General features: G+C 48.8%; 1 protein-coding gene across 6 annotated transcripts in view; it reads right to left on the reverse strand.

Moving 5' to 3' along the window:
• SH3PXD2A (SH3 and PX domains 2A) overlaps positions 1 to 17,007 on the reverse strand; it is a 1,212,758-nt gene that overhangs the window by 899,782 nt on the left and 295,969 nt on the right. For all 6 annotated transcript variants that reach the window (XM_069611721.1, XM_069611718.1, XM_069611722.1 and 3 more), the window contains one exon: positions 8,173 to 8,248. In XM_069611721.1, the coding sequence (XP_069467822.1) occupies positions 8,173 to 8,248 (76 nt within the window). The remainder of the gene's footprint in view (positions 1 to 8,172; positions 8,249 to 17,007) is intronic.

A 17,007-nucleotide genomic window follows, 5' to 3' on the forward strand; every position in this document is an offset into this window, starting at 1 on the left:
AACATCTGGAAGAGGCATTGCTCGGATCTGCCTTACCTCAGACTACAATACTGTAACCCACACAATTGCCGTCTCCTCCTTTGAATGAGTGGTTTGCAAATGCCTGATTGGTCCATACCTCTTGGACCGTTGTCAGAATTCTTCATTCCCCGGGAGACGGTGCACTCTTCCTAGAAGAATGGACTGACTTTATTTCAAACCTGCAAAGTACCTCTGATACGATCTTGGTGCTCAGTGACTAACATCTGGGTAGACTTTGGCCTTGATCAAACACCCTTGATCTTCAGATATGCCTATCAGCCCCTACCCACACATTCAATGCTTTCCTGTCATTGCTACATCTGTCCAGCTTCCAGGGAAGCACCACGCCGAGCATCTCATGCAAACCTAGGCTCTGCGGCCATGAGAACAGTGACGCAAGCGCCATCTGCTCGTTTTCCGCAACTAGCACCAATCCCTTTTTACAAGCGTGCACCAGGAACTTAAAAGATCCATGAACATGCTCCCTGACTCTTCCAGAAAAAAGCTCAAGCAGACCATTCACAGCCCCCCTTTGGTTTCGACCCTGAAGATGCAGCATTATAAAGAGAGCATGTGCGTGGCCCTGGGATCAATCCAATGATCCCCAGCACATAAAAATGGCTGCCTGCTGTGCTCCGAGACCCCCAACCGGCCCATAGAGTCAGGGTTTGCTCAGAAGCACTTTAAGACAAGATAGCAGCACCCGTGAGATGGATGGGGGTGCAGATATATACTTCAACACCAATCAATAAGGACAACTCAACGGTTTGGCAAAGGGAGTCCGTTTAATGGGAAGTACAAAAAACAGGGAGTTATGAATATCAGCAATGCTGCGATCTTCCTTCTCGCTTTAACTCCAATGAACTTCATGAAAATCATGACATTTATACTGAAAACTCGTCATTGACGTGTAACACTCAAAAGTTGACATGGAATTCTATTGGTTCAGGAAAGGTAACTTTAATAGAAGTACTATATATGTATATGATAACGGAGTGAGGGGATTGGGTAAACACTGTCAGGTGGGCATCTAAGCCCTTCCTTCAAAACGACTACTGCAGAGGTCACTAAAAGTACGACGTCCAATTAGTTCTACTAACCATAGGACCCTAGATTATTTGGTCCATTGTGATTGGGTCGGCACCAACCCCATGCATCCTTTTCCACTTTGCTTAGCAGCACGCAGAATGGTCGGCCAGGTGCGGGGTGCCCCTTAGTTACCCAGCCTTCCTCCAATTATTGTTACAATCAATCATCACTTTAGTAGCCATGTGTCAATTATTTCACTGTGGTTGGCCTTGAGACTGCATCTTCTGTCTGGAAAAGTTCTGATATCTTCGTCTGGCCTGGTGCCATGCGTAGATGTGACCTCCCGCTTCTTCTTGCTCGGCTGGTCATGTGATTTGTACACCGTGAATTTGCCTCTTCCATCAATTTATGTATTTGATTGTCGTTTCACCCAACACCTGTCTTCGTCTTCTTATCGCGACCTTTCAGAGGCAAGATATTCTGTTCTTGGTTTCAATTAAATGTAGCTACTGTTCGTCTCTTCTATTGTACGACCCTGGCTTCACTGACACGAGTTGCCTCAGCTGAGTTTCATTTCAGCCGTCTCTTCTTGATTTTGCTAAATATGAAGCTTTTTCTCGTGTGGCCTTTAGTAACCTGGGTTGATTCTGCTTTTTGTGCAAAGTGGAATTATACCTGTATAACATACTTCCTTTGAGGTAGATTATGTATAGTGGTGATTGCCGCACTATCTTTGTACTAAGCATAGCAAACTGTGCGATTTTCTTAGCTTTCTTGCGGTTCCAAGCATATGTACAGGTGTAAACTGGTCAAATATCTTTGCCAAGCTTACAGCTTAAGCTTCTTACATTTGACATCGTCCTTTCACTTTAGGTTCACGATATCCTTGTTCATGGCGTTTCGTCTCCTTGCATCATTCTCTGGGCGTCATTTCTTCTATATGTGAGTCAGTCCGGGTTCTTGTGACATCACCATTCGTCTTCCATTAAGACCTTTTTAGTTTCTTCAGGGACTGTACTCAGACGATCTCCAATGCAGTTGCTAAGTTGAACACTTCAGGTTACCATCCTGCTGAAGCTAGCTTGGAGCAGTAATGGGGATGCCTTCTCAGGAATGTGTGCATGCCCCTCACTGATCGGGGGAAATATTGCAGCACTGGGTTCAAGATAGGGGGGACAGCTCATGAAACCTACTGCCCAGCTGGCAGTGGTGATCCCCACATATATTGCTTCTTCCTCATCTCGTCGGTGCGGCGCAGTAAACTGGTGGGCATTGGGGCAGGATTGTGGAGTTTGGCACGTGGTGGCGGCTATAATCAGTAGCCCTAGCTTAGTAGACTTCAGTGGAGGGATGCCCTAATATGGAATTTGTGAGTGTGAGCTGGCAGTTTTGTAGGAGTGTAAGCACAGAGCTTTGAATGGAGTAGTGGCTTAAGTGTGGCTTTGGTTAGCACTGCTCGTGATCCCTTCCGTTTGTTTTCATTCTTGACTCTTGCTGACCTTCCCCGGCTGGGCGTCTTTCGGTGCCATGGCAAAAACGCCCAAACCAGGAAAACCGAGAGATATCTCTCCCCTGTTGCTACCTGCTGATGAGTCCAAAGGCAGTGAGGTGGTCGCTGCCCAAGTACATCCAACAGACTCATTCCGAGTGTTACCGTCTTTAAGCCTCTCGGAACTGCCTTTTAGCTAGGGTTGCATTTTGGACTTTAGAAGACTTGCTGTGCATAGGAACTGCCTCTAGAACCTTAAGCTCTGCTTTTATAATGCTAACCAGCTATTTTCCTTCCAAAAAATCACTATTTTATAGGTCTTAGCTAACTTAATTCAATTACTTTGTGGGTGCGCGTTATTACCGATAATACGGTAGACCTATCAAACTCCTGTAACGATTGTAAGCGTTCGGCAACTACCAACTAAGAAGTGGCCTTTTGAAAGTATCCAAATGTATACCTAGCTGTGTGTTGATTTATTGTGCTAAGTATTTAACAGTGACTCTTATTAAATATAATAAAACCTATATTTTAATATAAATGTATGTTTAAGTGTTTCTTTGATGTGCATTACTAACTAGGTTCAGTGTACTTACCTAAGGCTCACATCTTCATCTTAAGATAGGCCTGACTGCTCTGCCACTCTGTCAAGGTCTCTTGAGTAGTACAGACTGATACTAAGAGTTTGGGATCTACAAACCACTGGGATAGCTTACTAAAGTCTTACCTCCAAGTGGGACTTTAGGAAAACTCCTCATATAAGGTGTATAAGAAAAAATGGCGAGCAGTGAAGTGTGGCTCTTATCAACTATATAAATCAAGAAGTCTCTGGAGCTGCAGTAAAGCTCGCCATTAAATGCTATATTCTTCTTAACTGTGGTGCAAAGTAAGAACCTATGAGTGTCTGCTTAGCATTTACCCCAACGCGAATAAAATCGATATAATCCGCAGAATTGTCAACGTGCTTCCGTTTCGTTGACATATGCCACGCGACCAGGAGGCCCCGTTACATCTGGGTTTGAATCAGAGTAAAATCCCTGTCATCTATTCCGGGCAGGCCCGGGCTACCAAGTGCAACAACAGGCCTCTAGCGACTGGACCCAGGAATAGAACAGAGCTGTCCAGAGAAGGAACTGCGAGGAAAGACCACATTATACAGCCAAGACCACCTGTGCCCAGTGATAGTTCCCTGACCAGGGTCCCAAACTCGCCACCTCGAAACAGCATTCTTTCTCCTGAAATAGGGTGACCACATTTTCAAGATAGAAAACCGGGCTGGCCAACAACACAAAAGAAGACTAACCCACTCCCCCGCTCCCCCCTGTAACCCAGTGACCTTCCATCCACCCCATTCCCACATCTGCATAAAAACTGGGCAGTTTTGACTGTTGATAAAAGCACGTAAATAACATCCCTTGCATATTTTAAGTAATACTGATTGAATGATGTATTGTAATGTTATATGTGTACAATTAACTTGATTATTATTGGCATTTAGTGTGAAAAGTTAGGCATCTGAACTTTAACACACTTCAAAAAAAGGCACTTAAATATCAAAGGGGCTGTTGATCTGCTTGATATTACATGCCTTGCTAGTTACCGGTTCCTCAGCCTCTCTCTGTAGTAGAAGCAGTTAATGCATATGGCTAATACCTGGAAGGTTGGGGGTTCGAGTACATCCTTAGATGACAAAACTCAGGAAAGCTCAAACTGTTTTAGTTTATAACTGTTGGCAAAAAAAACAGGAGTGTCGCCTTCCCTTTCCCCAAAACCAGGATGGTGTTTTTAGATAAAAAAAAAGAAACTCTTGGGACAAGGGGACAGAGGGCCCAATTCCGTGACAGTTCCGGCAAATCCGGGACACCTGGTCACCCTACCTCAGAAAGTCTTGGGAGGACAGTGTGTATGGGACACATAGAAACCGGTGGCCTTCAAATGTAAACACATGTGCCAGAATATTCGATTACCTTTCTTGGCATGTTTACAACAGTCAGATCCCTTTGTGCATCGCTCGAAACGGCCATCTTCCTGTAATCATTTTAATATCCGTTTGTACACACGACTGGTTCAATGACGAGACTGATTGTTTAGTACACCTCACTACATACATGGTTTGTGTCGGAGCCAAAGTTACATAGGCATTGCTGCCAAGTTTCCCAATTAAATGTGGGCCTCTTGGAGCCAGTCCTGGGTTTTTTTTTTGCCCTGCATGCTGAGACTTGTAGCGATGAGAAAAACAGAATAAGTTCCAGCATACAATTGGGACAAAAACCAGGACTGGCCCAAGGTTTCACGCATGGAACTGGGAAACTTGGCAGCTGGGTATAGGTTTTGTAGCAGGTATTTCTCACACTCCTGTCGCATAGCACTGTGGGAAAGAATCCTGTACATCCCGCATAAGCACGTGCTCTCCGGAAAAGGTCATTAATGGGCCACCCTGGAGGTTGGAGCGCCTGGCACCATCCAGCCATGAAGTGCAAAATCCAGTCCTGTTAAAATGCACACAGATGTCAACCCACTTGCACCACCATTGTGAAAAGCCCATAACAGACAATTAGGGATCCAAATCAGTGCTGAAAATAGAAAAATATGACTTGGGCAACCCTCTCCTCCTTGGGGGTTGGGGGGAAGGGGCCAAGAGGCGTGGCCACAGGCCCGGTCACGCAACAACACAGTATCTCTTCATGGAACCTAAACCTGGAGATTTGCATAAGAGCTTTATGGGAACATAAGAATTACCACAATTTCAAATTTTAAACATGTCTGTAATAGTGAGTTAGCAAAGAAATTCTTGGGGGAGTAATGGAAGTTGTACTCTTTTCATTGGTCACAATGCTCACCCTAACAACAAAATGCCTGTAATTGCAAGACATATCTGCCAAGTTGGACAGCATCTGGAAAGGATGTGAGGCCTTGTCTGTTTATGCATTCGGTCCCACATGACTAGGCTGCTTGTGTGTGAGACTCACTTGGGAACAGATCTGGGAGTTTCTGGGCTAGCCCCTGCTCCTCAGAGTTCCGGAGCTCTGTCTTGTTCCGGCCCAATTCTTACACTGATCCAGACTGTTTTGGGGGAACTAGGTATTCGCGTCAGCACACAGATACTAAACTCATTATGAAACCTATGTATAACACTATACTCCCCAGCAACCTGAACCCCAGACATGGCATCGCCCTCCCTGACGGCAACACAGTGTTACGAACCAACAATGTCCTCCAGCAACCTGAACCCCAGACATGGCATCGCCCTCCCTGACGGCAACACAGTGTTACCAACCAACAATGTCCTCTAGCAACCTGAACCACAGACATGGCATCGCCCTCCCTGACGGCAACACAGTGTTACCAACCAACAATGTCCTCCAGCAACCTGAACCACAGACATGGCATCGCCCTCCCTGACGGCAACAGTGTTACGAACCAACAATGTCCTCCAGCAACCTGAACCCCAGACATGGCATCACGCTCCCTGACGGCAACACAGTGTTACCAACCAACAATGTCCTCCAGCAACCTGAACCCCAGACATGGCATCACCCTCCCTCACGGCAACACAGTGTTACCAACCAACAATGTCCCCCAGCAACCTGAACCCCAGACATGGCATCGCCCTCCCTGACGGCAACACAGTGTTACCAACCAACAATGTCCCCCAGCAACCTGAACCCCAGACATGGCATCACCCTCCCTGAAAACAATTCACAGTTAATACCCGAACAATTGTTTCTCTGCCCAGTGACTATAGGAGGTGCATGTCTGCACAATTCAATTAGACATGTTTCATTGGCATGACTTCTGTGTTACCAGCGTTTTCCATTTTTATTTATGGTGGGGGTACCCTCCCCTTTTTTTAACCCCTTAAGCCCCATTATAATTAAAATAAAACCTTTATCTTTGAAAAAAATGCATTCAATGCTTTTTTTCTATGCTTTTTTTAATGCTTTTGGCATTCAATGCTTTGTATTTGATGCAATGACTGGATACCGTTTAGACATGCTCCACATTCTGGGGACTTCACACAAGAAAGCCAGTTCACCCATTATGGCATGAAGTAACTCTTCATCAATGTTCAGGTGTTCACTAGATTTCAGGGTATGTTTATGTGATTGTATCTGTGGGATTAACGCCTGGGTTAATTAATGTTTACATGTTCACTTAACTTCAGGGCATGTTTATGTGATTGAATCTGTGAGGTTACCACCTGGGTTCATTAATGTTTACATGTTCACTTGATTTCAGGATATGTTTATGTGATTGAATCTGTGGGATTACCACCTGGGCATGTGTGCACTTGATTTCAGGATATGTTTATGTGATTGAATCTGTGGGATTACCACCTGGGCATGTGTGCACTTGATTTCAGGATATGTTTATGTGATTGAATCTGTGGGGTTACCACCTGGGCATGTGTGCACTTGATTTCAGGATATGTTTATGTGATTGAATCTGTGGGATTACCACCTGGGCATGTGTGCACTTGATTTCAGGATATGTTTATGTGATTGAATCTGTGGGGTTACCACCTGGGCATGTGTGCACTTGATTTCAGGATATGTTTATGGGATTGAATCTGTGGGGTTACTAACTGGGTTCATTAATGTTTACATGTTCACTTGATTTCAGGATATGTTTATGTGATTGAATCTGTGAGGTTACCACCTGGGTTCATTAATGTTTACTTGTTCACTTGATTTCAGGATATGTTTATGTGATTGAATCTGTGGGGTTAGCCTTTGGGTTCACAAAGTATCTGGTAGATTTTCGTAACAGCACTCAAGAGGTGACCTCCTAGGGAAGAGGATTGAGAAGGGAAATGAGATCGGGGGGGGGGGGGGGGGACACAGAAAAAGGAATCGAGATTGACAGAGAAAGAGAGGGACCAGTTCACACTATTGAAACTAAATTAGGTTTACTGAAATGTAGATCCCCTCACCTCCGTCTGCTACCTAATGCTCGAAGCCACTAAAACAAGGAAGAGCATATAAAAAACTCAATCACACGATGAAGCCACAACTTTAGAAGAGAAACGTTTCATCAATAAGCCATTTTGCTCATCAGACACAATATTGGGTGCAATTCAACCTCCTTGGCCTTGGTCCATGTACAGGTTGTTATTCTTACTGCTTGGCCAATAGTATTGCATGGACACCTTATAATGCACCCCAACGGGTGTATTAATCGAGCTGCAGTGCTTCTATGGTGCACACAGTGGGATCTCTAACATCTGACTGCAGGTATTATGAGGACCCGATGGTTAGTCTAGGCAGATGAAGTGAATGCAGTGCTTTACTCGGGTCGTTCATTCAAGCGTCCAAACTGCTCACGGAACCCGAGCGGGCTGTACCAGTTGCACTGACGGCAGGGTAGTGCTGCAAGTTCCGCCTTTTCTCTTTGTGCACCAAAAACAGGAAGTCCCATCAATGAAAGAAAGCGCGCCCAACTCCACCAGAAGGCAAGCGATCATCATGACCCAACTAATCCAGGTGTGTCCAGGTGACAGGACAAACAAGGTCAAATTGCACGCGCGGACGCCCAGTTTAATACACACCCGCTTGGGTACATGCCCAGCTATAGTGCATGCACAGCACTTTATTGCAAGGAAGTAAGTGGCTGAGAGTTAACACAAAGCTCACCTGGCAGGAATGGGATAATCCGCTGCTTTGGATCCTTCTGGCCTCCTTCCACCGGAAACCGGTCCAACATTTGCATCTATTAAACACAAGAAAGAAAGAGTCATTTGGCAGTTGCTGCGTTGGTAGCAGACATGTTCCTTTGTACACAGATCTCTGGCTGGCAGGTAAACGATTAGCGCTACAGGAAGCTAGAATGTCAAGCTACAACGTCAACATTTTTACTGTAGGTGGATCTACGTTCTTGCATCCCAGTTTGGATCCAATCTCACACACCTCACTAAATGCTGGTCTTCAAAAGGTAGCTGTTGTGACAGAGAGACATCCATGAGGGTCAGAGTTCTTGAGGGCCATGGGATCTTGATCCAAAGTAGTAGTTAGTGGATTCCACCAAGGACTCTAGCCAACAGTGGAGAAAGTGTCTCCCAAAAGAAGTCTGACAGACATCTTAGTTCACAGGGAGTTTCTTGGCTGTGCATGCTCCCCAACCACAATAGTGGCCCCCCAAACCTCTACAAACGACCACTAATCACAGCGCACCCCAAACCTGAGACAGATTTCTGGCTGAAGCCATGAGCAAACAGCAAAGCCATGTTCAGAACGACACATGGGTTAGCGGGGGATCCATTTTGGAATCAGGCAGCTGCCTGATTCCACAATGGCCGACCAATTACTTATGTCCTCATCCCGCGCAGCCATGAGCCAAATAACTCCATTTACTGGACTGGAGTACACCAGGGCTCTGGGCATGACCACCAGTGAGACCAGCCCAAGAACCCATCCCTCAGTCCCAGCAGGAGGCACATGGTTATCTCTTTAGTGGCAGCAATTGCCCATGGATTCAGGTATAAAAGAGAGAAACATGCTGGAGTCAGTGTGGGTGTGTGGAGAAAGCTGAAGAGATTGAGGCCGAGCAGTCCGAGAAGCAAGAAGCAAAGAGAGGAACAAGAATGAGGGGGCAACAAACGTAAGGAGGGGAGCAGAACTCAAGAGGAGCAATGAAAGAGGAGAGGAAGCATCAGAAGGAAGGAGAATGGGGCAAGCAGAGACAGGGCGGAGTTGGAGGAGGGAGGAAATATACTATAATCAGATGAAGTCCAGGAAACCCCCCAAGGCCAATTCCAGAGGTCCAGGAACCGGGGGGGGGGGTATTTCAGAGGTCAATGGGGAGCCAATGGAGCAGGAGATGAATCAAGGGAAAGAGACTAGGACTCAAGCAGCTGAGGGCCTTTTTGATCTTGGGTCAAGCAGAAACAAGGCCAAAACTAAATGCCCCGGAGCAAGCAGATTAGAGCGAGGCTAACCACTAGCCCTCAACTGGTTCGGGTGCAATTGGAAACTCCAGCGGTGCCACTAAAGAAAACTTGCCCAGTGGTCCCGAGCCTCCAACCACTGGCCCAGGTTCTTACTTGGGCACCTGAGGCCAGTGCCCCCAGGGTTGAGCCCGGGAAATAGAGGAAGAACCAATCCTATGGTGGGCTCGCAGGAGTTGGAGAAAAAGGAGGAAGGTGGACTTGGACGTCACTCTTGATGAGGGGGTATATAATAACGAGAGTCTGGAAAGCACCCAGGGCAGATGAGGAAGACTGAACAGAGCAGGTACGACGGCTAAATCAGACCAACCCTGGGCAAAAGACAAAGAGGGCCCAGATCACAGGACCAAGAGGCCAAGGACTGAAGATGGGCAGTGGACTTCAGTCTTCAGGAATCAAGATCCTCATAGTGTAACCCGGAGGTTCACCGGGTGGGACCCGAAGAACTAGGCAGTTCTGTGAGGGAACAGAATCATCATGACCAGCGACTGGTGTTGACCGGTATCAACTCTTTTCCAAGGGTAACAAACCTAAACAGGCTGGCCTGGCCTTATGAAACATACCCTGGAACTGCCAGTTTCCTGCCTTCACTGTACCGAGGGGAACACAGCCGGTTCTTTGCACTCTTGCTCCCATTCCATGGCGAAAAGCCAATACAACCTGCACAACTTCTTATCTGGTCGCCTTTGCCATGTCCCTGTCCACAGGCAATAGGACTGGGGCAAATTAAATCCCACCAAAATGAGCTTTCCCAGCAAGCTGGCACAATCACCCTCATTTGGCCTAAAATGTTTGGCATGAGAAAAAAAAAGTTTCAACAAATCGATTCCTCAGAAAAACAAGTGAATTTAAAAAAAAAACTTTGTGAGAGAGCAAGTTGATATTTGAAGTAAAGAAAGGTGGATTGTTTTGTTGCAAAAATCGATTCTCATTTCAAAATTCAATTAAAAAAAATACTGTCCGATCTTTATGTGGAAATTAGTTTCTTGGGATTTCTAACCCGATTTCACTTCCCAGTGGACTGTCCCGCAGCCCTAACATAGAAGATGCCCGCTAATGTGGCCCCCATCAACCCCCACCTTCAGTCTGGACACCCCCTGGCCCTTGGTGAGCAATGGGAAGCACCCACCTGCCTTTACAAAAGACCACCCAGCTCACCGAGTCCTCTATGGAGAGCAGATGTTACTTCTATTAAAATGGAAACAAATGAGCGCTGGAAAGGAGGCCTCCCCAGCGATCGCGCAACGCCCGCTCGCACAGATGTGTTTGGGGGAGGAGGAGCGCGGGGCAGGGCCCATTCTAAAAGCGAAATATCCAAACGCATCTTGGCGAGCTCCTGGCTAAGGCTGCGTGGGTGTCCAGGGCAGTGAGTAGGCCTTCTGTGTCCACTGCAACATAGGCCGGGGTGGGCTAGCTGGGCTGGCCACAGGGCAGTGCAGCGAAAGGCAGTCACGGCCTGTCCCACCCAGCAGGACTGCTTTCCGTTTACAGAGAAACGCTTTGGGATGTGGAGTGCGAAGTGTGTACTTTGCTGGGTTGTGAAAGGTGTTTTGGCCATTGTTACACAGCCGCGTCAGAGCGACCGTGGAGTCTGGACTGTAAGCACGTCTCAGTGTGTGCTCCATGACAGGTGGTGCTCACGGGGGCCAGAAGAGATACTTGCCACATGCAACACTTGGTAGCGCTGCATCCAGTGTAAGATTATTACACTGGTACGGCCGCGTCAGTGCCACTGTGGAGCCCAGACTGTAAGCACGTCTCAGTGTGTGCTCCATGACAGGTGGTGCTCACGGGGGCCAGAAGAGATACTTGGCCAAATACAACACTCTGTAGCGCTGCATCCAGTGTAAGATTATTACACTGGTACGGCCGCGTCGGAGCCACTGTGGAGCCCGGACTGTAAGCACGTCTCAGTGTGTGCTCCATGACAGGTGGTGCTCACGGGGCCCAGAAGAGATGCTTGCCACATGCAACACTTGGTAGCGCTGCATCCAGTGTAAGATTATTACACTGGTACGGCCGCGTCGGAGCCACTGTGGAGCCCGGACTGTAAGCACGTCTCAGTGTGTGCTCCATGACAGGTGGTGCTCACGGGGGCCAGAAGAGATACTTGGCCACATGCAACACTTGGTAGCGCTGAATCCTGTGTAAGATTATTACACTGGTGGTTAGTAAAGCTGGGCGAGCCTCGCAGGCGGTCGGGCATGCCTGGGTCAAAAGTACAGCTCTGGCCTGCCCTTCTTTCGGGTCCCCGAAGCAGGGGCCGACCACGAGCCCCTACCTTCTTACCACCTATCTAAGAAGAATTTAAAAGAAAGGCGCTTCTGATGTGAGAACAGCAGGGAAGCGGCCTAACTTCCTGTCCCAGACCTGGCCACTCATTGATTGGCTGGTGCAAGGCAGGATCACTTCCTGGTATGGCACGGCAGAGCAGACTGGGCGGTGGGGGGAGCAGGGGATTTAAAGGTAAGTGACACCTTCTTCTACTCCTCCGGTCCTCGCTCCCCTTGAGCCGCCATCTCCCCTAGACCCCTCCACATGCCATGAAAATAAAACACTGGCGCTGTCCTTCCGCCTTCCCCAGCACCACAATCCCTTTTCTCTGCTCTACTCCCCCCACCCCACTCGTCGGAGCCATCCAGTAACACTGGCGCTGTTCCAACCCTCTACCCGCCCTCAGTGCCACCAATACCTTTTCTCTCCCCCACGGTTCTACCACCGCATTGCCATTTTCTTGGCTTGGCTCATGTTTGGCCCCTAGAGCCAGGCCCGAATCCCCTCCACCCCCTGCATGCTTGGCCCCCGACTCTGTCCTACCCGTTCCCTGGCTCTCCCAGCTCTATTCTGCAAAGAAAAGAACCTTAAAGACGATTGCACGAATGGTCTAGGAGCACCTTGTGCCAAGAGATATTTCTTCCCTCCAACAAGGACAAAAGTCAAAGATACTCCAATTATTAATAGCAAAAATGCAAAGACTGTCCTGGAGACTAGATACACGGTGCCGTGATAAACAAATGCGCCCAGATAGATCGGGTTAGGTGCGCTCTATAAATCAATAAACAAACAAACACATCGTTTTTCTATTGCACTATAGGCCAGTCCGAGCCCGCTAGCAGCACCTGGGAATCCTCAATTGCAGTCAATATACATTTGGCTGTGTATCACAAAACAGTTATCTGCTTTTTTTTCTTTTTTAACAAATGCGACACGGTAAACATTTTCAGGAGCTATAAAGAAACGCTAACAGGCGCGCACACAGTCACCAGCGGTCTGCACGCGCTATTATTTAGTGTGCCTTTTAATGCGCAGACGCAAAACATTGCACCCTTCCTGGTGAAGGGCAACACTGCACACCAAGGAGCGAAACAAAAGATCAACATAGATATGCTAAAAAGCAGCAGGCATGTATGAGCAAAAGGTAATCGACAAAAGAGAGCATTAGCTTCTTCTAGACAGACCTAACCAAGCATGCCAACTATTGTGGGGCAGGCTGTGGTCACACGGCCGGCCTCACCAGTGCTGGGGGGCCCAGCCCCTTGGTGGGTTACCGGCATCCCGGGGACTTACTGATGTTGCAGGGCGGACCCTGATGGCCCGTGGGCCTGGGGTGCCGGGAGCATCTGGGATGTAGGGTGGCCTGGAGAAACCCAGGGCGCAATGGTGATCTGGGGATCTGAAGAACCATGGTCACACGGTGTGGGCGGTCACACGGTGTGGGCCTGCAGGCCAGGGCCCCAGGACCATGGTCACACGGTGTGGGCCTGCAGGCCAGGGCCCCAGGACCATGGTCACACGGTGTGGGCCTGCAGGCCAGGGCCGCAGGACCATGGTCACACGGTGTGGGCCTGCAGGCCAGGGCCCCAGGACCATGGTCACACGGTGTGGGCCTGCAGGCCAGGGCCCCAGAACCATGGTCACACGGTGTGGGCCTGCAGGCCATGGCCGCAGGACCATGGTCACACGGTGTGGGCCTGCAGGCCAGGGCCCCAGGACCGTGGTCACACGGGTGTGGGCCTGCAGGCCAGGGCCGCAGGACCGTGGTCACACAGTGTGGGCCTGCAGGCCAGGGCCGCAGGACCATGGTCACACGGGTGTGGGCCTGCAGACCAGGGCCGCAGGACCGTGGTCACACGGTGTGGGCCTGGCACGAAATGAGAAACAGACAGCAGTTCCATTGTTGGAGTCTGCAGTCGTTCTGAGGCACGTGCATGTAGGAGCTCCCTTTATAAGCTTGCATCATGACCCATCTTATAAGGGCAATACACATAGGAAGGAAACACCACCGCAGTCCGCCTGCCAACTGCTCCCATTCACTTCCCAACGATTCCCTATCAGTGAACTCATTTCTCTGCACGTGAAAGACTATCATTGTGGGGAGGTGAGGCAACAACGTATCAGTCTCAATGCTGCAACCCCGAGCCCCCAAAAAATTGTACGCTCGGGTGATAAATGTCGAAAGCACCATAGCATTTTGGGGACTCACTTTTACACACTCTAAATAAGTAAAGGCAGTTTTAACCCTACTGGAATTTTTGGGCCTTACGATAAAGCAAATATATTGGGCAGGTGCGAAGGGCCTATCAGTGCTCTTTAAGTGCTATGTGCTACCAGTACACGGTGCTGAATATAAGGGTACGGGTGAGGCTCAGAGAAAGTGAAACTGAGGACTAAGATCACACAGGGTAGGAAAAGAAGCGCCACCACTTACATGCAGTATGAGCTTGCCCCGGCCATCTGTGCTTCTATAATAGACGTTTGGAGTGGCCAACAAAATGGGTAATATTTTATCTACCTCAGGAGGATGAAAGGTTGAGCCGGTCTTATTCAAACCTGTGGCCCACAGGGTACACACCGATCTCTGCAGCTGGCGGTGCTCAATCTGCAGAGCTACCTTGTTGGACTGAAAGAAAGGCTTCCCAGCTCATGGCCTACAGCTCTTTTGGTATTGGACCTGGTGGGGGCGCCAGATTTGAGATGTGCCATTATTTGTTAAAAACACAGCGTGAGATGTCTGCAGAAAAGGGTTCTAGCCTTTTGCTCTTGCTAAATTGATGAAGAGTTCCAACTAAACCAAAAAAGTAAAAGTAATTTTGAAAAAGGATTTTAAGGCACGGGGGTAGTTTGACCCTGTTGGAGGGGGGACCACCAGAGTGGGAGGGGGCAGGGATTGGCCCCCCTCCCATGATTGCTCTCCAGTCCGTTTTTCGTTGATCAGTAGGGTATTCGAGTTTGGATGACCTCTGCTATCAGTCCTGCAGCATGTAACTGCATTTAAATGCAACAACCCGCAAGAATGAAGGTGAGCCATCACGCATTGATCAGAATTGGAAGGCCTCTGCTATCAGTCATGCAGCGGTGAGCCATTGTGTGTTGATCAGAATAGGATCGCCTCTGCTGTCAGTCATGCAGCGGGTGAGCCATTGTGCGTTGATCAGAATAGGATGGCCTCTGCTGTCAGTTATGCAGTGGCTAAGTGCATTTTCATGCGACATGCCACATGAATGAAGGTGAGCCATCGCGCATTGATCAGAATAGGATGGCCTCTGCTGTCAGTCATGCAGCAGATAACTGTCTTTCCATGCGACATGCCACATGAATGAAGGTGAGCCATCGCGCATTGATCAGAATAGGATGGCCTCTGCTGTCAGTCATGCAGCAGATAACTGTCTTTCCATGCGACATGCCACATGACAGAAGGTGAGCCATCGCGCGTTGATCAGAATAGGATGGCCTCTGCTGTCAGTCATGCAGCAGATAACTGTCTTTCCATGCGACATGCCACATGACAGAAGGTGAGCCATCGCGAATTGATCAGAATAGGATGGCCTCTGCTGTCAGTCATGCAGCAGATAACTGTCTTTCCATGCGACATGCCACATGACAGAAGGTGAGCCATCGCGCGTTGATCAGAATAGGATGGCCTCTGCTGTCAGTCATGCAGCAGATAACTGTCTTTCCATGCGACATGCCACATGACAGAAGGTGAGCCATCGCGCGTTGATCAGAATAGGATGGCCTCTGCTGTCAGTCATGCAGCAGATAACTGTCTTTCCATGCGACATGCCACATGACAGAAGGTGAGCCATCGCGAATTGATCAGAATAGGATGGCCTCTGCTGTCAGTCATGCAGCAGATAACTGTCTTTCCATGCGACATGCCACATGACAGAAGGTGAGCCATCGCACGTTGATCAGAATAGGATGGCCTCTGCTGTCAGTCATGCAGCAGATAACGGTCTTTCCATGCGACATGCCACATGACAGAAGGAGAGCCATCGCGCGTTGATCAGAATAGGATGGCCTCTAGTCATGCAGCAGATAACTGTCTTTCCATGCGACATGCCACATGACAGAAGGTGAGCCATTGCGCGTTGATCAGAATAGGATGGCCTCTGCTGTCAGTCATGCAGCAGATAACTGTCTTTCCATGCGACATGCCACATGACAGAAGGTGAGCCATCGCGCGTTGATCAGAATAGGATGGCCTCTGCTGTCAGTCATGCAGCAGATAACGGTCTTTCCATGCGACATGCCACATGACAGAAGGTGAGCCATCGCGCGTTGATCAGAATAGGATGGCCTCTACTCTCAGTCATGCAGCAGATAACTGTCTTTCCATGCGACATGCCACATGACAGAAGGTGAGCCATCGCGCGTTGATCAGAATAGGATGGCCTCTGCTGTCAGTCATGCAGCAGATAACTGTCTTTCCATGCGACATGCCACATGACAGAAGGTGAGCCATCGCGCGTTGATCAGAATAGGATGCCCTCTGCTGTCAGTCATGCAGCAGATAACTGTCTTTCCATGCGACATGCCACATGACAGAAGGTGAGCCATCGCGCGTTGATCAGAATAGGATGGCCTCTACTCTCAGTCATGCAGCAGATAACTGTCTTTCCATGCGACATGCCACATGACAGAAGGTGAGCCATCGCGCGTTTATCAGAATAGGATGGCCTCTGCTGTCAGTCATGCAGCGTAACTGCATTTCCTCTGAACCCTCCCACCCATTCACTTGAAAATCAGCTTAGCGTGCCCTGGTGGTGCGAAGGATGCCTGTGCTCACTTGACCCGATATTGCTAAAAGGCCCCCAGAGGTCCAATATTTAGTTGGGTTCAGTGCGTTGCTTATTGGGAAATCCCAGACTATCACCCCCCAAAATTACTGACCAAACTCCACGCCCGTTGTAGGAAGTGCATGCGATAAGTAGAATGCACAAGGCTACTAAAAAGCTCCTCATAAAAGGCTGCTTAGGTGCTGCCGGGTACCAGGTGCCAGCCACCAGGGACCCCTGCGGGCACCACGCCCAGCTCGTGGAAGCCCCTGCTTATTGCTGCATGAAATGCAACCTGCTCCTGCCCCCCTCAGGTGCAGTGGATTATCCAAACAATGTGCGTTTGGGTGGCAGACCGACCTGCGCGCGCAGCCCACCCCTAAGAACCACATGGCGGGAAAAGCATTGGCGCACTGTGCCCCCTTTCGGCATTTTCCACAGGCGCGCAGCCCTCCAGAAACAACAGA

The sequence above is a fragment of the Ambystoma mexicanum genome, chromosome 8 (genome assembly GCF_040938575.1).
Source record: "Ambystoma mexicanum isolate Mex_15411 chromosome 8, UKY_AmexF1_1, whole genome shotgun sequence".
NCBI classification, from domain to species: Eukaryota; Metazoa; Chordata; class Amphibia; order Caudata; family Ambystomatidae; genus Ambystoma; species Ambystoma mexicanum.